The 17,505-nt window shown below is 46.1% G+C and overlaps 1 protein-coding gene and 1 long non-coding RNA gene across 2 annotated transcripts; one reads left to right on the plus strand and one right to left on the minus strand.

Annotated features, from left to right (window-relative positions):
* The first annotated feature begins 169 nt into the window (after positions 1-169).
* LOC143837379 (uncharacterized) lies at positions 170-12,756 on the plus strand. The gene is made up of 2 exons (XR_013230963.1): positions 170-362; positions 11,216-12,756. It is a non-coding gene; the product is annotated as an uncharacterized LOC143837379 (long non-coding RNA).
* On the minus strand, positions 3,968-17,370 carry SMPDL3B (sphingomyelin phosphodiesterase acid like 3B). Its single transcript, XM_077337106.1, has 8 exons — positions 17,128-17,370; positions 14,547-14,760; positions 12,834-12,931; positions 11,322-11,465; positions 7,988-8,160; positions 5,779-5,959; positions 5,354-5,487; positions 3,968-4,435 (listed from the first exon to the last, which is right to left on the minus strand). Exons 1-8 carry the CDS (start codon positions 17,186-17,188, stop codon positions 4,019-4,021), a joined length of 1,422 nt encoding a protein of 473 aa, XP_077193221.1. The 5' UTR covers positions 17,189-17,370; the 3' UTR covers positions 3,968-4,018.
* Positions 17,371-17,505: the final 135 nt, after the last annotated feature.

The following is a 17,505-nucleotide window of genomic DNA, read 5'->3' on the forward strand; positions in this document are numbered from 1 at the left end:
CACCGTCCCTGCGCCCCGGCCAACCACGAACTTTTCCCGACGGTGCGAGGCGCCTCCCTCTTCCAGCCGGGCCCGGCTCCCTTTGGGGAGGGCGGGACAGTGGCAGGGGGACGGCCCTGGGAGCAGGCCTTCCGTCTCAGCCCTCCGTGCGCCAAAGTGCGCAAGAGCGCCCGGCGCGCCCCTCTGCACGGGATCCCTTTGGACTTGAGCGGAACGCGCCGTCGGGGAAGGCGCCCGGGGTCTCTAGACGCCTGGGGCGCGCGGAGGTTGCAAGGCCCGGGCGGAGAAAGCGGCTCAGTTGTCGCAGGAGCGGCTCATTCTGGCCGTTTGCACGGTGTATGCTCGGAAAGGCTCGCTCACAGGTAAACCCAACTAAACCGAATGGGATTTATTCCAGAGTGGGTTCAGAATTACGGCGTCAGTGTTTTCTGTGTATGTGTTTAACTAAATGTTTTGCAAATTCGCTCACTTCCGCCTTTTCTGAATGCTTCGGTGGAGATGGATGGGGCTAGCAACAAGTCTCTTTTAATTACTTTTTTTCCCACAACTGAGAAAGTGTCGTCTGCCATTAATCACTTACCTTAACATTTTTATTGCCCCAAGGCTTTTGTGAACGGTTGAACCCACAGGAGTGATTGGCTTTTCTAGCAAAGAATTATCGTACTGCATATTTAGGATGTTGTGATGATGTTTACTAATTTGCTAATAATTTACTTTCTCCTTATATCTGTTATGATCCCTCTTCTATTGTCTAACAGTTCAGGCACACGCAAGCTCACACCTTGAATAAGCCTTTGTTGGCCTTAAAGGTGCCACAGGACTCAAATTTTGTTGTGCTTCTTTAGAACAACATGGCTATCAATTTGAATCTACCTTTTCTAAATGTCCTTTCTGTTGCTAGCTTGTTTGTTCCCCCCTTTTCCTTGGTTGCAGTGTAGTGAAATAAACCTAGAATTTTGTTACAACCACGAATACTGCTTCACCAATATAGTGTATGCCACAGTTGGCCAAAATGTGGTCCTCCACATGTCTGAACTATAATTACCATGTCTGGAGAGCCACAGTTTGGCCACTCTACTAATGCATGCAGAAGACCAGCTTCACTGCAGTGTTCAAAAACCCTTAGGCTCCTCTGCAACAACAGGACACAAAATGGTGTTTCCTTCTCCCCTCCTTTTGTGACAATCTACTTCATATATGTAGGCTCGCTTTACACAGTCTCCACTTGTATGTGTCCTAAAACAGTGGTCCCCAACCTTTTTATCATCGGGGACCGGTCAACGCGTGACAATTTTACTGAGGCCCGGGGGGGGGGGGTAGTCTTTTGCCGAGGATGTCGCCGCCCTAGCCCCTGCTCCACTTGGTTTCCCGCCGGTGCCCCTGACTTCCTGCTGCCCACTGGGGGACGCTGCCAGCAGCAGCTGCGCAGTGCCACGCTGAGGGGGAGCCCCAGCCATGGTGGCCGCCAGAGACCACCGAAGGTGAGCCGGTGGCAGAGTGGCAGGGCAGCCCCTGAGGCAGCAGCCAGGGAGGAAGACAAGGAGGAGCTGCAGCCCGGTACCGACTGGTCCATGGACCGGTCCTGGTCCCCGGACTGGGGGTTGGGGACCACTGTCCTAAAGTGCAGACCCATGACATAAGGCTGCATATTAAACGCCAACTAGGAGCTATCATGCAACTCTGCTTTAACTATTTGTATACAACCGAGCCCCAGAATCCACATTGAAGCACGCGCATGGGGGGGGGGGGAGGCGGGGGGGGGAGATAGACCTGAGAGAAGAGACTTCAGAAAAGCTAGCCTTGTCAAAATTGTGGGATTATTTCCTATTAGATCTATAGTTAGTAAGAATACTACTTGTCAGTGTTTTGTAGAGCTCTTATGCTGAATCATAACCAGCATGTATTCTGGTCCAGGGTAAACAGAGTTCACCCAGAAGGTCAGGAGGCAGACAGCATGTACACTGAGTACCCCATGGTATCCGGTAGCAGTAATACGCAAAAGCCCATTAGGTTCTAGGGAGTCTAATTACTGTTCCTTACTATTGTAATTGTTACCAACTGAAGGTAAGAGATGTGCTTATCCAAGGAACATTCCCATGCAAAATATTTTGGGAATGATATTATGATGCCCACCCTTAATACCAGAGCCAGAATTCGATTGACCTGTCAGAGCAGAGGCCAAACATGGGATCTGGTATCTGACCAACACTCTGTATTTTAGCATCTGTTTGTGTAGCCATCTGTGATGGACATTGTAAAAGTATGGGAATGCAAAATATTAAAAATTCTTCTCCAGCCCTGGGAGAGCAGAGATCACAGTTTCAGCCGTCTTTGCTGTGCAGTTTTGATCTCCTTATTTTGCACAGAATAAATGTTTATCTTTGTTTCATCCAGAAGTTTACTTGTCGGACTTATTTGGGATTATTGGAACTTTTGCTTATTTTAGGTTTTGTGTATTTGCATGGAAATTTTGGGCCTAATCCTGGGGGGAGGGGGAGAGTTATGCAGTAGCTGGATGTAATTACTTATCTAGCCTTTCTGTGAACAAAGCTGGGATCCCTTTTCTGGGGATGTACTAAAATGAAAGGCAAGAATGCCCACTGGAAACCATGGGAGAATCTGGAAGATCCACTGGAGATAATGGGAGGCACAAGTGCCAGTTGAGTTGCATGGATGAGATTGAAATAAATTACAGTAGGAAAGCAGTTGTAAAGAAAATGTGGAATGGATTTTCCAGTAGATTCAGATAGACTATTCTGGGCGGGAATGAACGATCCCAATGTGCAGTGATGGTCTCTGAGATTAGGAGAGCGTTTCTGGGCCTGAGATGACAGGGCACAGAATGGAATGAAGCCCTCTGGGAGTACCATGGGGGATCTGGATCTGGAATGACAGGGAACATCATTCCATTCTGCCCCCTGGGGGTACCATGGAGTTTCTGAACCTGGAATGACAGGGGGCAGAATGGAATGGTGGACCTGGAATGACAAGCTTACTTTTCACCTCTGCTTCCACTTTATGTTCTGCATTCCCCCCCCCCCCCTTCCTTTCAAATGTATGAGCCTCCGGGGAGGGCGGTATATAAGTATGATAAATAAATAATAAATAAATACTCCCATTACCGATGGTGGAGGGGTGGTGGTGGAGCATACATGTTAAAAAAAGGAAGAGTTACGAACAGACATTTGTATTCAAAATTGTGCAGCTTATTTACAATATCTTCCCCACTTGTCCTGGTTGCTTAAAGAAATTATTAACTCGAAACAGAATTATATTGTATACATCTGACCTGTGTTAACACAGGTCTAGAAGATCGAATTAAACAGGAGAAATCATTCCCCAAAGTCTGTTATATAAAAATCAGCAGAATGTGCATGTCTACAGGCCCTGCGGGAGCTTTTGGCATTCCGCAGGGCCTGTAAGACGGAGCTCTTCCGCCAGGTTTATGGTGAATTGGTATTTTAGTCCACTGTCAAATATTTGGGATATGTTCTAATTATATATTGTTTTAACGGGGTTTTTATTTGGGTTTTTACTGTTGTAACTCGCCACGAGCCTTTATAGGGAGTGACGGGCTAAAAGTCTAAATAATAATAATAATAATAATAATATAATAATAATAATAATAATAATAATAATAATTATTATTATTATTATGTAAATTCTTCTCCCCTATAACTCCATCAAACCCTGCATCCCCCCCCCTAATTGTAAATCTTACGGTTCCCTCCCAAAAAAGCTTTAATTTTCCCCAAATGGTAAAGACATTTCAAGCCAGTTTCTGCAACAGCAAAGGGGGCTTGTCTGCTCTAATGGGCTGTGTGTTAAATTCCACTCTTAATCCATTGGTGCGGAATCCCCCTCTGCCCTGTGTACACTGCTGTTTGCCAAAAGCAGAAACAAAGCCGAGGGAACCTCAATGCAGACTCGTGCCGAACAACGAAAAGAGGGACCCACTCACAAGAGCTGATGTTTCCAAAAACATTCAAATTGTATTATATCTAAAGAAATATAAAGATTACATCAATAATTGAAACTCATACAAAAATAATAGACATTGCTGTTTGTTCAAGATACTCCAGAGCCCCACGGCCAAACAAAAGAAGAGAAAGCCCAACGGGGGGGCTGACGTTGTTGTTGCACCACTTCTGGCTTTCACACACTGGGCGTATTTTGCAAAATCTACTTCCTGGATGGCGCAGATGTGATCTGTCTGACAGGCCTGGTCACAGTCCGTGAGGTCATACTGAACAGAGTTATACCGGTAGTACTGCTGAAGGTGACGGTTGTCCTTGGTGAGTTTCTCTAGGACCAGATGCATGGACTGGACTGAGGCATCAGGGACTTGGAAAGCTTCCGTCAGGCTGTACTCTTTCTCCCATTCGGGAGCCCCCAGGTTAGCACTGGTGAGGTTTAGATAATAAGTCACCATGTCCTAAAACAGAATGAAACAGCCAGGGTGGTCCAGTGCATAGTGTTGGGCTAGAAGAGGCGTCCCCAACATCTTGCCCACCAACATCTTTTCTGACGCTCATAAAGTGTTTTTAAAAAGTGGGCACGGCCAGCTGGGGTGTTTGCCCGGCCAGATTGACTACCCACCTGAAACTATCTGCTTAGGATGGCACTGTCAGATTCTAATCCCACTTTAGCTAGGCAGTTCTGTGTAATTCTTTTTCAGCCCAACTCAAATGGTGTAACAAATTCCGCCTCCCAAACACACTTTATACGCTGATAGTGACTTGGTTACCACTTGACTGACTCCCATCCCAACAAATACACTTCCTTCCCCTAATATGTACGGAACATCTTCGTTCTCTTGACGTTTTAGATTTGGGGATGGGGAGGGGCTGCAAATTAAATCAGGGATGTTATGGGGGCAGATTATGGAACTATTTCCCTCTAAATTGCCCCACCACTTCTGTTCTGGTTGGGAGCATAAAAACAGCACTGAGGGTTGTTGGAGAAATTATTTCTGCTGGGAAAGCAAGGTGAGGGTAAAGTGTTTTCCTGATGCCCTGTGCTTTTTGCAGAAGCAAAACAAAACCAAGCCAGGGACAAACTGCACAGGACTAAGTATCCTCTGTCTCTAGACAGAATAATGATTCGAAGACAAGACTGTATCATTGCTGCAGTTTCCGCAGCCCCTGACACCTTGCTGGCCCTATACAGAGACAAACTGCGGTCAGTCCCACCGAAAGGTTGACCCAATTAGCCCTTTTCCTGTCCTTTTGTGTGTCAGGTCCTTATAAAGTTTCCTGGCCAAACAATTCCCATCTAAATGGGTCTCATCAGATCACTTTAGATACCAAAGCTTGATTTGCAGGAGACAAACCTATCAAAATCCTCCTCCTACCTTCAGCAGCAGGGTCTCTCGGTCATATGTGAAGACTCGGATGCCAGGATTGTTGGCTCCGTTGTGCACCCCGGGCAAAGTTGTCTTCCATGGTGTGACTGCTGGAGCTAAAAACATGACGCTTATTGGGGAACCTGGAAGAAAATGTCAAATTAAACGCGTGTAAGCAAATGTGTACAGATGAGCCTGTCTGCAAGTTACATATATACATGAGCTGTGCCATATTGAGTCAGGCCACTGGTCTACTAAGATCAGTATTATCTGTGCATGCTGAATGGTATTGGCTCTCCGGAGTCTTAAGGAGGGGTCTTTCACATCACCTCTCGTCTGATCTTTTTAACCTGAAGATGCCAGGGACTGAACCTGGGACCCAATGCCTGCCGAGCAGATGCTCTACCCCTGAGCCAACAACACCAAGAACATACCTCTGTCACTGTAAAACATTCTAAAGCTATCTGTGTGATGATGTCCGAAGAACTGGGCCACAATCGTCGTGTGATGCTTCTGAATGATTTCCGTGTATCGTTGATTAAACTGCTTTCGGAACCAGGGCTTTCCTCGCTTCTTTTCAAAGAAGCCAGGCGGGACATGCCCAATAATATAGACCTGCAGTGAAAAAGGAGATGGGTTGAGAAGACAAGGATGGAAACATACTGAGGTCCAACTGATAAAAAAGGGAGGGAGGGAGGGAAGAAAGGAAAGGAGGAAAGAAAGGAAAGAAAGAAATTGAATTTCTAAACCAATGAAGGGCGGGTTGGCCAGGAAAATTTAACTGTCTGCTAAAATGACTACCCAAAACTAACTACAGTTAGATGACTCTCTACCACCAATTAAAATAAAACATGCCCTGTGCAAAACTGACCAATAAGGAGAGACCTACCACATGGGTAGTATAGGTGTGGCTTCCATAGGTAGAAAAAGGCCGGAAACATGGAACATCCAATCAAAACAGTATGCTTGTGAATTACCTTTGCTGTGGGAGCAAAGAAATAGCTCTTCTTTAAAAAATTGAGGTACAGCAAACTGAACTGTCCATAGAGTTTTCATGGCAAAGATACTGGAGTGGTTTGCCATTGCCTTCTCCAGTGGATCACCTTTTGTCAGAGCTCTCAGCTATGACCTGTCCGTCTTGGGTGGCCCTGCACGGCATAGCTCATAGCTTCACTGAACTACGCAAGCCCCCTTGCCACAACAAGGCAGCGATACCTGGAGAAGAGCCTAATGCTGGGAGAGATCGAGGGCAAAAGAAGAAGGGGACGACAGAGAATGAGGTGGATGGATGGAGTCACTGAAGCAGTAGGTGCAAACTTAAATGGACTCCGGGGAATGGTAGAGGACAGGAAGGCCTGGAGGATCATTGTCCATGGGGTCGCGATGGGTCGGACACGACTTCGCACATAACAACAACAACACAGCAAACTGAAAATGATCTGTGTTGAAGGGAGGAAAATCTATGCAGAAGAAACAAGAAAGCCTAGCCCAGCCGAGAAGTGAAGTAAGTTGACATGCAGAAAGGAAAAATACACCCAACAGGAATGCACGGTAAAAGCAACAGAAAACACCAGTGCATAATTTCACAGTCATTTTACTGACTGCATTTCACAATCTAATAAAGGTGTCTGCTTTAATTCCGTTTTTTCCCCCCACCTTGTGTTTGCCGTCAGGTTGCAAAACCAAAAAGGGAACGGAAACCCAACCTTAACAAAATCAGGAACTCAAAAGTTGAGCTATAAAACAATATAAAAATTATAACAAATTTTTATTAACGTGCACCAATATAATGTTTAAAACAAAGTAAAAACTATACAGATCTAACTGCACATGAACAGACCAAATGCGTTTTGACCCTCATGGGCAGGGGTAGTCAAACTGCAGCCCTCCAGATGCGAACGCTGGCAGGGGCTCATGGGAATTGTAGTCCATGGACATCTGGAGAACCACAGTTTGACTACCCCTGCTCATGGGCCTTCCTCAGTGGTCAATATTATTATACAATGAACTATCTAAAACTAATTCTGAAGTTTAACTGGGTGGTCAAGGGAACTCTGTTTGGTGTAGCAAACAAATACTTCTATAGTGTTTCCTTTTGGAGCCCACCTTCTAAGATATATACTGTCTAGGACCACCACTCTCAGCTATTGTCTTATTCTGTATAGAGAGTACATTACACGTGTGTCAGAAAAAAGTCTTGACCACCCAGCTAAACTTCAGAATTCATTTTAGATAGGAGTGCATTGTATAATTATATTGACCACCAAGGAATTTCCACGAAGGTCAAAACACGTTTGGTCTGTTCATGTGCAGTTAGATCTGTATAGTTTTCACTTTGTTTTTAACATTATATCTGTGTACTTTAATAAAGTTGCAACCAATTCATGGCAACCCCATGAAGATCTTTTCCCTTAGGGTTTTTTAGGCATGAGCAGATGTAGGTTTGCTATTCCTTCCTCTGCACAGCAGCCCCAGTCGCCCCCGGTGGTGTCTCATGTCTGATGAGATCTGGTCTATGAGGGCTGCTACATATCTGCTGTGTGGATGACTGGGAAAATTAGCTCAGTTCCCGGTTGAGGACCCTTGATTAATTTTCCTTCCAACAACTTGGAATTATTCCCTAAGATTACTGCTGCAGGAAACCTTTTCTCCTGCTTTCGATGCATTGGCAAGCGTCTCGTCCAGCCACTGGAACTGGCCTCCTGGATCCTCTGAGCTGATGGTTTGATTGTTAGTCTCATAATACAGGTTTGTGTTGAGGACAACCATCCACCTTGCTGAGCCAGGACCGGACAACTTTTCATTGTAGAAAGCACCTGCAAAAGAGCATGATCTGGATTGTGCGTCTACTAAAAGACCGTACAGAGATGATAAAGAACAGAAGTCAATTTAGGCAACTCCAGCTATGAGTGAAACGCAGAGTTGCGGAAGCAGCCCCATCCAAGGCAGTTTGAGGTTTGTAAGGAACAGCAAACTGGCTTCCAGACATTTAATCAAAGGTCAAATAGGCAACTAAAAAACAACCATGCCCCCATCCTGCATGCAAAAGCTTCAGCTTTCTTCAGAAAACTGGATCCTGTTTCCAAATCTTGGCCGAGTCCACCACATACCCCATCTTGCATCATCTGTGTATTGGTGGCAACCCAGCCAAACCTCCGCACCAGCTGAGCAAGAGGGCACATGAAGATATTAAGAAGAAGATCATTGGTTCTTATATATCGCTTTTCTCTACCTGAAGGAGGCTCAAAGTGGCTTACAATCACCTTCCCTTTCCTCTCCCCACCACAGACATTCTGTGAGGGAGGTGAGGCTGAGAGAGCCCTGATATTACTGAAGAAGAAGAAGAGTTGGTTCTTATATGTCACTTTTCTCTACCTGAAGGAGTCTCAAAGCAGCTTACAGTCGCCTTCCCTTTCCTCTCCCCACAACAGACACCCTGTGGGGTAGGTGAGGCTGAGAGAGCCCTGATATCACTGCTCGGTCATAACAGCTTTCTCAGTGCCATGGAGAGCCCAAGGTCACCCAGCTGGCTGCATGTAGGGGAGTGCAGAATCGAACCCAGTTCGCCAGATTAGAAGTCCGCATTCCTAACCACTACACCAAACTGGATGTAGGATAGGATGTTGTATGGCCAAGCAGAAGCTAAAGAAGGCATGTTTTATGGAGCTGGTGTGTATCGTGACCTATACACAATGTAAGGTGACCAGAATTTAACATTGGTAAAGCGGGACACCATTGTCCGGGGGGGGGGGGGGTTCTTGATGAAAAATTTGGTCTTATATGAAGCAACAAAAAGTTTCATAGAATGCATAGAACGCAAAAATAGTTTTGTAATATATATTTTTTAATTTCAACATAAGTACAATTTGCCAGGTGCCCCCAGATGTCCCTCCAAAAGTGGGACAATCTGGTCACCTTATACTAATGAAATAAAAGCTTTGTCTCACTAACTGCAAAGGGCCCTGTGAAACCCTTGGTATTAGGAAAGCAGGAAGGGTAGGCGGAAAAATACTGTCAAAAGTGGTTGTTCATATTCCCGTACTAGCGATAAAGCCCATTGTATCCAGGAATACCATGGGTGCTAGGACCTCTAGGTGGGGAAAGGAAGGCGGGAGGGAGGCAAAGAAGAAAGGAAGGAAGGAAATGGGGTGAAGGAAGGAAGACAGACAGACAAAGACACAAGACAACTGGAAGACAGAAAAAAAAGGGAAGGAAGAGAGAGAGAAAAAAGGGAAAGGAGTGAAGGAGAAACAAAGAGAGACTCTTCTCCCCCCCGACACACACACAAAAAAAAAACCCCTGGGGCAGTGTGCACTGGTGCAGCCCTAGGAGGCCCCACAAACAGCGCATGCTACCCCGACCAGGGCAGTGACATCAGGCGCAGGCCACTGGAGGTCCTGCAAATGCCGTGTGCCACCCTGACTGGAGGGGTAGTGGCATGCACAGGCCACTCCAAGGGTCACTGGCCTGGTCGGGGCAGTGTGTGGAGTTTGCAGGGCATTCCTCCCCCCAAGACAGATGGCACCAAGGCTGGGCCTGGGCCATGTTCCAGGCTCTCTGTTCATCCCTACGCCAGCAGAGCAGTCAGCTGTCCTTCTGACTGGAAGGAGGAGGAGCGGGGAGCATCCCTTACCTGATAGTTCCTCTGGGGCAAGTGATGTCCTGGAGGGCCAAGGAGGAAGTGGTCGGGGATCATGCATAACCTACCTTATTGGTCCTCCAGGGTGAGTGGCACCCCCGAGGGTCAATCAGGTAGGCTGTGAGTTGTCTGGGTGTATTTTTGCTTTTCTTATGTTTTATGATGATTGTAAAAACTGGATTAACCGTACGCCACATGACTTTGAGTCAAGGTGCATGTTTTGGAGAAGAACAGGTCAAAACCAAGTTGAGTTGCCAGATCCCACCTGGCCATTGGTGGGGGATGGGAAGGTAGGGTTGCCAAATGCAGGTTGAGTCTTAAAAATGTTCTGTTACTTTTTAAATTTGTTTGTTTTTTCTTAAATTTCCTTTTACAGTTTTGATTTCTCATGCGTTTTACATTCTGATCTGTTCTTGGACTTGAGGAGCTACGAGGACAGAAAAGCAAGAAAATAAAGGCCTTGGAAAAGTATAATCTCTGTGTGCAGCAGAAAAAGAGCCAAGAGTCCAGCAATACCTTAAAGAGTAACAAAGTTTGTGGCAGGGTTTGAGCTTTTGTGAGTCACTGCTCACATCTTCAGAGTAGTGACTCACAAAAGCTCCCCACCCTGCCACAAATTGTGTTACTCTTTAATGTACTATGGGATTCTTGCTCTTGTTGTTAGACTATGTCTGTTTAGCAAGAGTCAGCCACTGTCTGTCAGAAAAGGGACTAATGTTTATTGACACTAGTTGCTAGTGGGAACAGGCAATAGCGGGTCATGCGGTTTGTTTATTGGTAGGCAAAGTGTTTACAAGCCCTTGCATACCTGCTTGCTTCCCACGTCTGCAACTAATAACAGAAGAGAAGGTTTTCTACTTCCATCCCTTTGTTTCAGAAGAAGAGAACTGCTTTAGGCAGGAGGGAGATCCATATTGTAATCCAGCCATGTTACAACTAAAGTGTAGAACTCTCTTATGAACTATAGAAGCTATGCATTTTCTTGTTTTATTTCCAAACTCCCCTACCTTGGTAGCCTAGTAAAATATACTTTTCGTAGTATGCCTTGTCTGGTCTCATTGTTTATATATTAACTCTGCTATTACTTTTACACAAGATATCCAACACTTTTCTACAGCTACGGACAGTTTAGCATCTCTGCTTCTTAATATAAGGCTGACTTTGGACAGATTCCAGATCTCTCCCAGTTTTTCCAAGCACTCACTAAATGCGATTTATTTTCTCAACCTCAGCATGATGGGATCATCGGGTTCCGTGTGGATAACATTTCAGGACTTCTGAGATTTCTTCAGAACGTCTGAAGCTCAAGGCTGCATGATTCCACCCCCCGCCACACACCTTCTTTGAATGTAAGCACGGAGGAGTTGCTCAGCCATGGGTGCCATAGTTCCGCCACTCTGTTGTATATTGTGTTGTTCTCAGCTGGCAGCTGGTTTTTGGGGTGGAAGTCATGGTTTCCCATTGCCGGATAGACCTGAGTGTCTGGAAAGGAGCAGAAACCAAAGGGGGGAAGGGAGTGAGAAGATCTGAAATCACCTCTTTTGAAATCATAGTGGACATGTCACCATATGCACAAGCTCTCTTTTCTCCAAGGCAGAGGACAAAGAATAGCGATTGGGGAGAACCAGTCACACCACTGTGAACTCACACCTGGAGTCCCACAGGGAGTGATACTCTCCCTAATAGTATTCAGCATCTTCATGTGACCTCTCTCCCAGCTGGTTTGAAGCTTGGGTTATCACCAATATGCCAACAGCACCCAACTCTATCTCCTAATAGACAGTCAGCCAAATAATTGAGGTTTGGGAAAGAGTCAGACCAGGTGGGAAAGAATCAGACCAGGAAGTGCGGCTCCCCAACCTGAATGGAGCTCAACTTGCAATGAAATCAGCCAGGAATCTGGGCGTGATCCTTGATTCTTCCTTGACAATGGAAGCTCAGATCATGAGAGTAACTCAGTTGGCTTTCTTCCATTTCCGCCAAGTGAAGCTACTAGCGATCTATCTGACCCCAGAACATCTTGCCACAGTAATCCATGCAACGGTAACCTCTAGACTGGATTACTGCAATTTACTCTATGCAGGCCTTCGTTTATTCCTGTTCTGGAAACTACAATTGGTCCAAAACGCAGCTGCTTGTGTCCTCACCCAAACACCATGTACAGCCCACCTCACCCCCACCCTCCAACGACTGCATTGGTTACCAATTGAGTACCAGATCAGGTTTTAGGTGTTGGTTCTCACCTTCAAGGCCTTACGTGGGCTGGGACCTTTATACCTTAAGGAGTGTCTGTTTGCCTATACCCCCTGAAGAATGAGTTGCCCCATGCATGTAAACAACGTAGTAATCCCAGGCCCCAAAGAAACACTCCTGGCCTCATCTAGAGCTTTTTCATCTGTGGCCCCAACCTGGTAGAATGAGCTCCCCAATAAGATCAAGGCCCTATTGAAACTTAAACAGTTCCGTAGGGCCTGCAAAACAGAGCTCTTCCGCCAGGCTTTTGGATAAGACCAGCAACAAGGATCCTATCACTGACCTCACCACCAGGAAATGTAACATCAACTCCTAATAGATCCCTTTCATATGTTACACCGTTACAGTTGATTTGCAATATATTGGATACCCGCAGTTATCTTATTTCTTTGTTTGAAATTATTATGAATGTTCAATGTATTTTCTTGTTCCTGTTCTGTGTACACCACCCCAAAACTTCACAGTGAGGGGCAGTATATAAGTTGAATGAATAAAATAAATAAATTGAAAGTGTGATTTTTTGGGTGAGTCCTTTTTTTGCTGGGTCATTTTTGTGGAATCGCGTTGACAGCCTCCAATCATTTCGATACCTCCTACCTGGAAAAACCCGTTTGATCAGGTCAGTTAGTTGTTTAATTATGTCCAGCACCGCTTCTTCACTCAGTTTTTCATTAGGAACATGTGGGGTATCATCCCTGAGGAAAAAAAGAGCAGAATTACTATCCAGCATTACCTATACGCCACAAGAACACAGATGCTGAGCAGAGGCCAATTTTCCTAACAGAGTAGCCCACAGAAATTTAGCAAAATCTTTAAACAGCCCCGTGGCGCTCCGCGCCACGGACTGAATAAAGGAGTAAGGGCACTGTGGGAGGAGTTAGGGCGGGCCCTGTCCGGGATAAAAACTCGGAGGGGCCAATCAGGAGCTGCGAAGAAGGAGAAGGCTCGAGAGAGCCTTGGGGGCCGGGTGGGCCTGGAAGCCTTCTCCCGGCCGGCGGAACGGCCTTGCCGCGTCGTAGACGTGGCGAGGCTGCTCCGCCGGCCGGGAGAAGGCTCGAGAGAGCCTCGGGGGCGGGTAGGCCTGGCTGCCTTCTCCTGGCTGCTCCGCCGGCCGGGAGAAGGCTCGAGAGAGCCTCGGGGGCCGGGTGGACCTGGCTGCCTTCTCCTGGCCGCTCCGCCGGCCGGGAGAAGGCTCGAGAGAGCCTCGGGTGGGGGGTGGCCCCGCTCCCACGCAATCTAGCGCCCATTTCATTCTTGAGTGAAATGGGCTTTAGATCTAGTATTAGAATAATGTAAGAATCATCTTCTAGATTCCGTTTGCATTCCCTCCCTTAAGTTTCAATGGGGGCAGCAATATTTGATCAAATAACCACATCAAAAAAGAAAATCGTTCAACTAAAAAGCTTCTACTAATTAATGAGACAGCAGGCTTTTAAACACATACTTATTTAATACAGGAACTTGCAAAAACTCCAGATGATAACTTAGAAGAGGCATACCCCCTTTTCTTGCATAGACAAGAGGGAATGCCTCATCTTAAGTTGATGTCTGCTAGAGAGGATACATGTGGCCTGATCTGGATGGCCCAGGCTAACCAGATCTCATTGGATCTTAGAAGCTAAGCTGGATCAGCTCTGGTCAGTACTTGGATGTGAGACCTTCAAGGAAGTCACGGATTGCTATATAGAGTCAGGCTGTGGCTTTAAATGTCTCTTGCCTCGAAAATCCAACAAGGCCGCCATTTGTCAGTTGTGACTCCATGGCGCTTTCCCCTTCTATCACGTCATAACAGTAAAAACAAAAGTAGGCCCTCTCTTGGATCCAGTGATTAAACTCATGCAATTAATAGGCTACCATTTCTTTAAGCGGGTCTACTGTCATTCTGCTCTTTAGAAGGCCAGACCCTGAAGATGAAACTCAAATACTTTGGCCACCTCATGAGAAGGAAGGACTCCCTGGAGAAGAGCCTAATGCTGGGAGCGATCGAGGGCAAAAGAAGAAGGGGACGGCAGAGAATGATGTGGCTGGATGGAGTCACTGAAGCAGTCGGTGCGAACTTAAATGGACTCCGGGGAATGGTAGAGGACAGGAATGCCTGGAGGATCATTGTCCATGGGGTCGCGATGGGACACGGCACCTAACAACAACAACTGTCATTCATTCACTGATTTATAATGTGCTTACCTTATACATATTGATTCCCACCCCCTCCTGCCCTAGGCACACTTTTGTCATTATTTCAGGTTTAGATAGATAAAGATGGACTGAACTGAACATTCAAACAATGTGCACAATCTGCACAGTCTTTACCCAGTCCAGAGAATGAAATCTGGGTCGGGGAGGATACTCTTCATGGCATAGATGGAAGAGTTGACAAGGATGAAGGGAGCATCACACAGGTAATCACCCCAAGCTCCCGCACCAGTCACTGGCTGGGAGCCAGCAGATGGGCACACCCCCAGGGGGTCCGGCACTGCTTTGTACTGAGGGTCCAGGTGGAGGTCTGTAATGTGCCAAAAGGAGCCTGCCAAAACGAAGAAAGGCATGAAGTCACTCAACTTTTACTTCAGGAAACGCCACAGTCACTGAGGTCTCCTAACAGAGTCTGAACTCCTGCAATGTACCATTCAAGAGAGACAATACTTAGGTAGCTCCTAAAACACAGGCTAGACATGAGCAGGGCTCCACCATCTCACAAACCATTTTTTAAAACTTCTCTGAAATGTTTTAGCTCTCCCTGTTCTACACACAAGGTGTAGCTCTTCCTAGCAGGGAGGTAGTGCAATGGAGAACACAGAACCACCTTGGTGTCTCTTCTGAGGGCAGAAAGGCAGGACATAGAGTTTGCAAAAAAGAAATTAAAAAAACACGATATTAAATATCTGCTTGCTATGTAGCTGCCATCAGGTTAAGAGGGGACATGGGTGTGTTAAAAATCATCCTGTCACTTCTGATGTATGGTGATCCCCCAAATGTGTGTGCTTGTGTGTATCAAAATGTATTACGCTGTATGTGCCTTTGACCTATATGTTAAGATGTGTAGTGCACAACAATCAAAAGGGGTATGAAGAATATTCTACAAGGGGCATTGGAGGAGATATATAGTTATTTCATTCATTCATTCATTCATTCATTCATTCATTCATTCATTCAATTTATATACCGCCCTCCCCGGAGGCTCAGGACAGTTTACACAGAACATAGAACAATACATGAAACAGTCTATAACATATGAATAACCATACAATATTAATAACTAATAGTGGTAACAATCTAACGGTATAACAATATAACAGTATAAACTATGCAACAGTGCAAACAGGTCCAGAGCACTCTGGTGGAGTTCTGAGAGGGACGGGGGGAGCAGGGGCCCTTTAGTCGCTGTTGGTTAGTTAGTGTATTTGGATCAGGAATGTCCTGATATTTTCCAGTATTTTCCTCATTGATATTTCCTCTCCCGGTATTTTCCTCACTGGCTCCATTGGAGACTTTCTGTTCCTTTGAACACACTTCCTGCCTGCTTGTTGTCAAAAGAACAAGGCAGTTAAGACAGGAATCTCTCTCTCTCTCTCTCTTATTCCATTCAAAGTTTTTTCTCTTCTAAATCAAACCATTTAGCGATTTGAAGCTGCCTGGTGCTTTGCAACTCTTTGCATGTCTAAGCCCTGCCAACATGCATATGAACTGGCAATTTTAGTTTCAGTGAATTTGAAGAAGTGTGTGTGCACGTGAAAACTTATATGTTCCACATAATATATTTCTGGTAACGCTTATGAGGAGGAGCTGGTCTCATAGCTTAAGTGCCACTCAGAGCTTAACACCCAATCAGGGTGGCTGTCCTGTCCCCGAGTGCCTCCTCCTCCAAGCGGCCTGCCTGTCTTTCCAGCGGCCAGCCAATTGCCTTCTCTCTCCCACCCCTGACCACCCCCCTCCTTCCACTTCCCTCTGAGGCTTGGAGGCTGCAGATCCCTGCCACGTGAAAGCTGCCCCTGCCAGTGAGCTCCCTAACAGCTGCCTGCAGCCTTTCCAGGTCCTGGGAGGAGGGGGAGACCGTACGCAGAGTTCTTTCACCCCCACAACCTAGCACCCATTGTATTCCTGAGTGCAATGGGCTTGGCCCCTAGTACCTTGAATAAAACTTTGCTAGTCTTAAAGGTGCCCTTGGACTCAAATCTTATTATCCCAAATGTTAACACTCTGCTCAGATCTTAAAACTGAAAGCCTTCCTTGATTGAGCCAGTCCATCCCATGGTGGATCTCTCTTTTTCTGCCATCTTTAGCTTTCCCTAGCATTAATGTCAGTCCCAGTGATTCTCGTCTTCTTATAATGTGACCAAAGTGTGATAGTCACAGTTTAGTCATTTTAGCTTCTAGGGAGACCTCAGCCTTGATATGCTTACCACTGAAATGGGTCAAAGTAGAAGCAGGAAGTAACATAGGATGCCATGTATAGGGTCTCTCCCCTGAGGCCCTGCTTGCCCCCACACTCAAGTTCTTACCAGGAACAACTCTCGTGTGTTTTTTTTTGTGAGCCCCCGAATAGGATACCAATGGTAAGTCCCCCAACTTCACATTAAGCTTCACATTAGTGCCCACAGCTTGCCCAACAGGATTTTCGAGATATTCTGCATGGGCGGCAGAGCTGAGATGTGATCTGGTCATGCAAGTGAGAGAAGAGCAGCACATCTTTATAATGTTTTTCTTTTTTTTTACCTGCCTGGTATATACATATCAAAGTCCCCCATTCTGGCTTAAACTGTACTATCATGAAAAACAAAAAGGGAACAAAGTCCCCTAGGTCTATGAAACTGAGTTTCCAAAACAACCGACCTGACTCTCACTTTAAACTTAGCTTGCATTCTTCCAAGCAACGGAGAAAAGTTAAAGATACCTGTGGACGCAGCGACAACTGCACAGCACACCAGAAGCAAAGAGACTCTCAAAAGATCCATCTCAGTCCAAGAGCTTTCATTGCCGGCTGTTGCCCGGTTGAAGAGCCTCTTGAGTTTCAGTCTTACAGCTGCAGGAAAGTTTTGCACTTTAGCCTCTCCCAGACTTCTGAGTCACTGGCTGCTGAAGCAGCCCAACTTAGCTTCCAAACCACCCAGTGATTGCATTGCTAGGACTGAAAAGGGCTGTGTCAGTTCTCTTCTTCCAAAAGCTAGTGCCAAGTGACTGAGGTGGGGGTGGGGAGGAAGACATGTAACATTGCTGCAGCTTTTATTTATAGTTGTACAGACATAGAAACACAGAGGCACCTCCTGCAGTT

Source organism: Paroedura picta, chromosome 5, assembly GCF_049243985.1.
Source record: "Paroedura picta isolate Pp20150507F chromosome 5, Ppicta_v3.0, whole genome shotgun sequence".
NCBI classification, from domain to species: domain Eukaryota; kingdom Metazoa; phylum Chordata; class Lepidosauria; order Squamata; family Gekkonidae; genus Paroedura; species Paroedura picta.

Bases quoted from the DNA above. Each gene is read 5' to 3' on its own strand.
- SMPDL3B (XM_077337106.1), bottom strand. From the start codon at position 17,188: ATGGATCTTTTGAGAGTCTCTTTGCTTCTGGTGTGCTGTGCAGTTGTC. The intron at 11,466-12,833 runs GTAGGAGGTATC...GCTCCTTTCCAG, and splicing joins GATCAAACGGGTTTTTCCAG to ACACTCAGGTCTATCCGGCA. The intron at 5,488-5,778 runs GTATGTTCTTGG...ATTTTCTTCCAG, and splicing joins AATGTTTTACAGTGACAGAG to GTTCCCCAATAAGCGTCATG.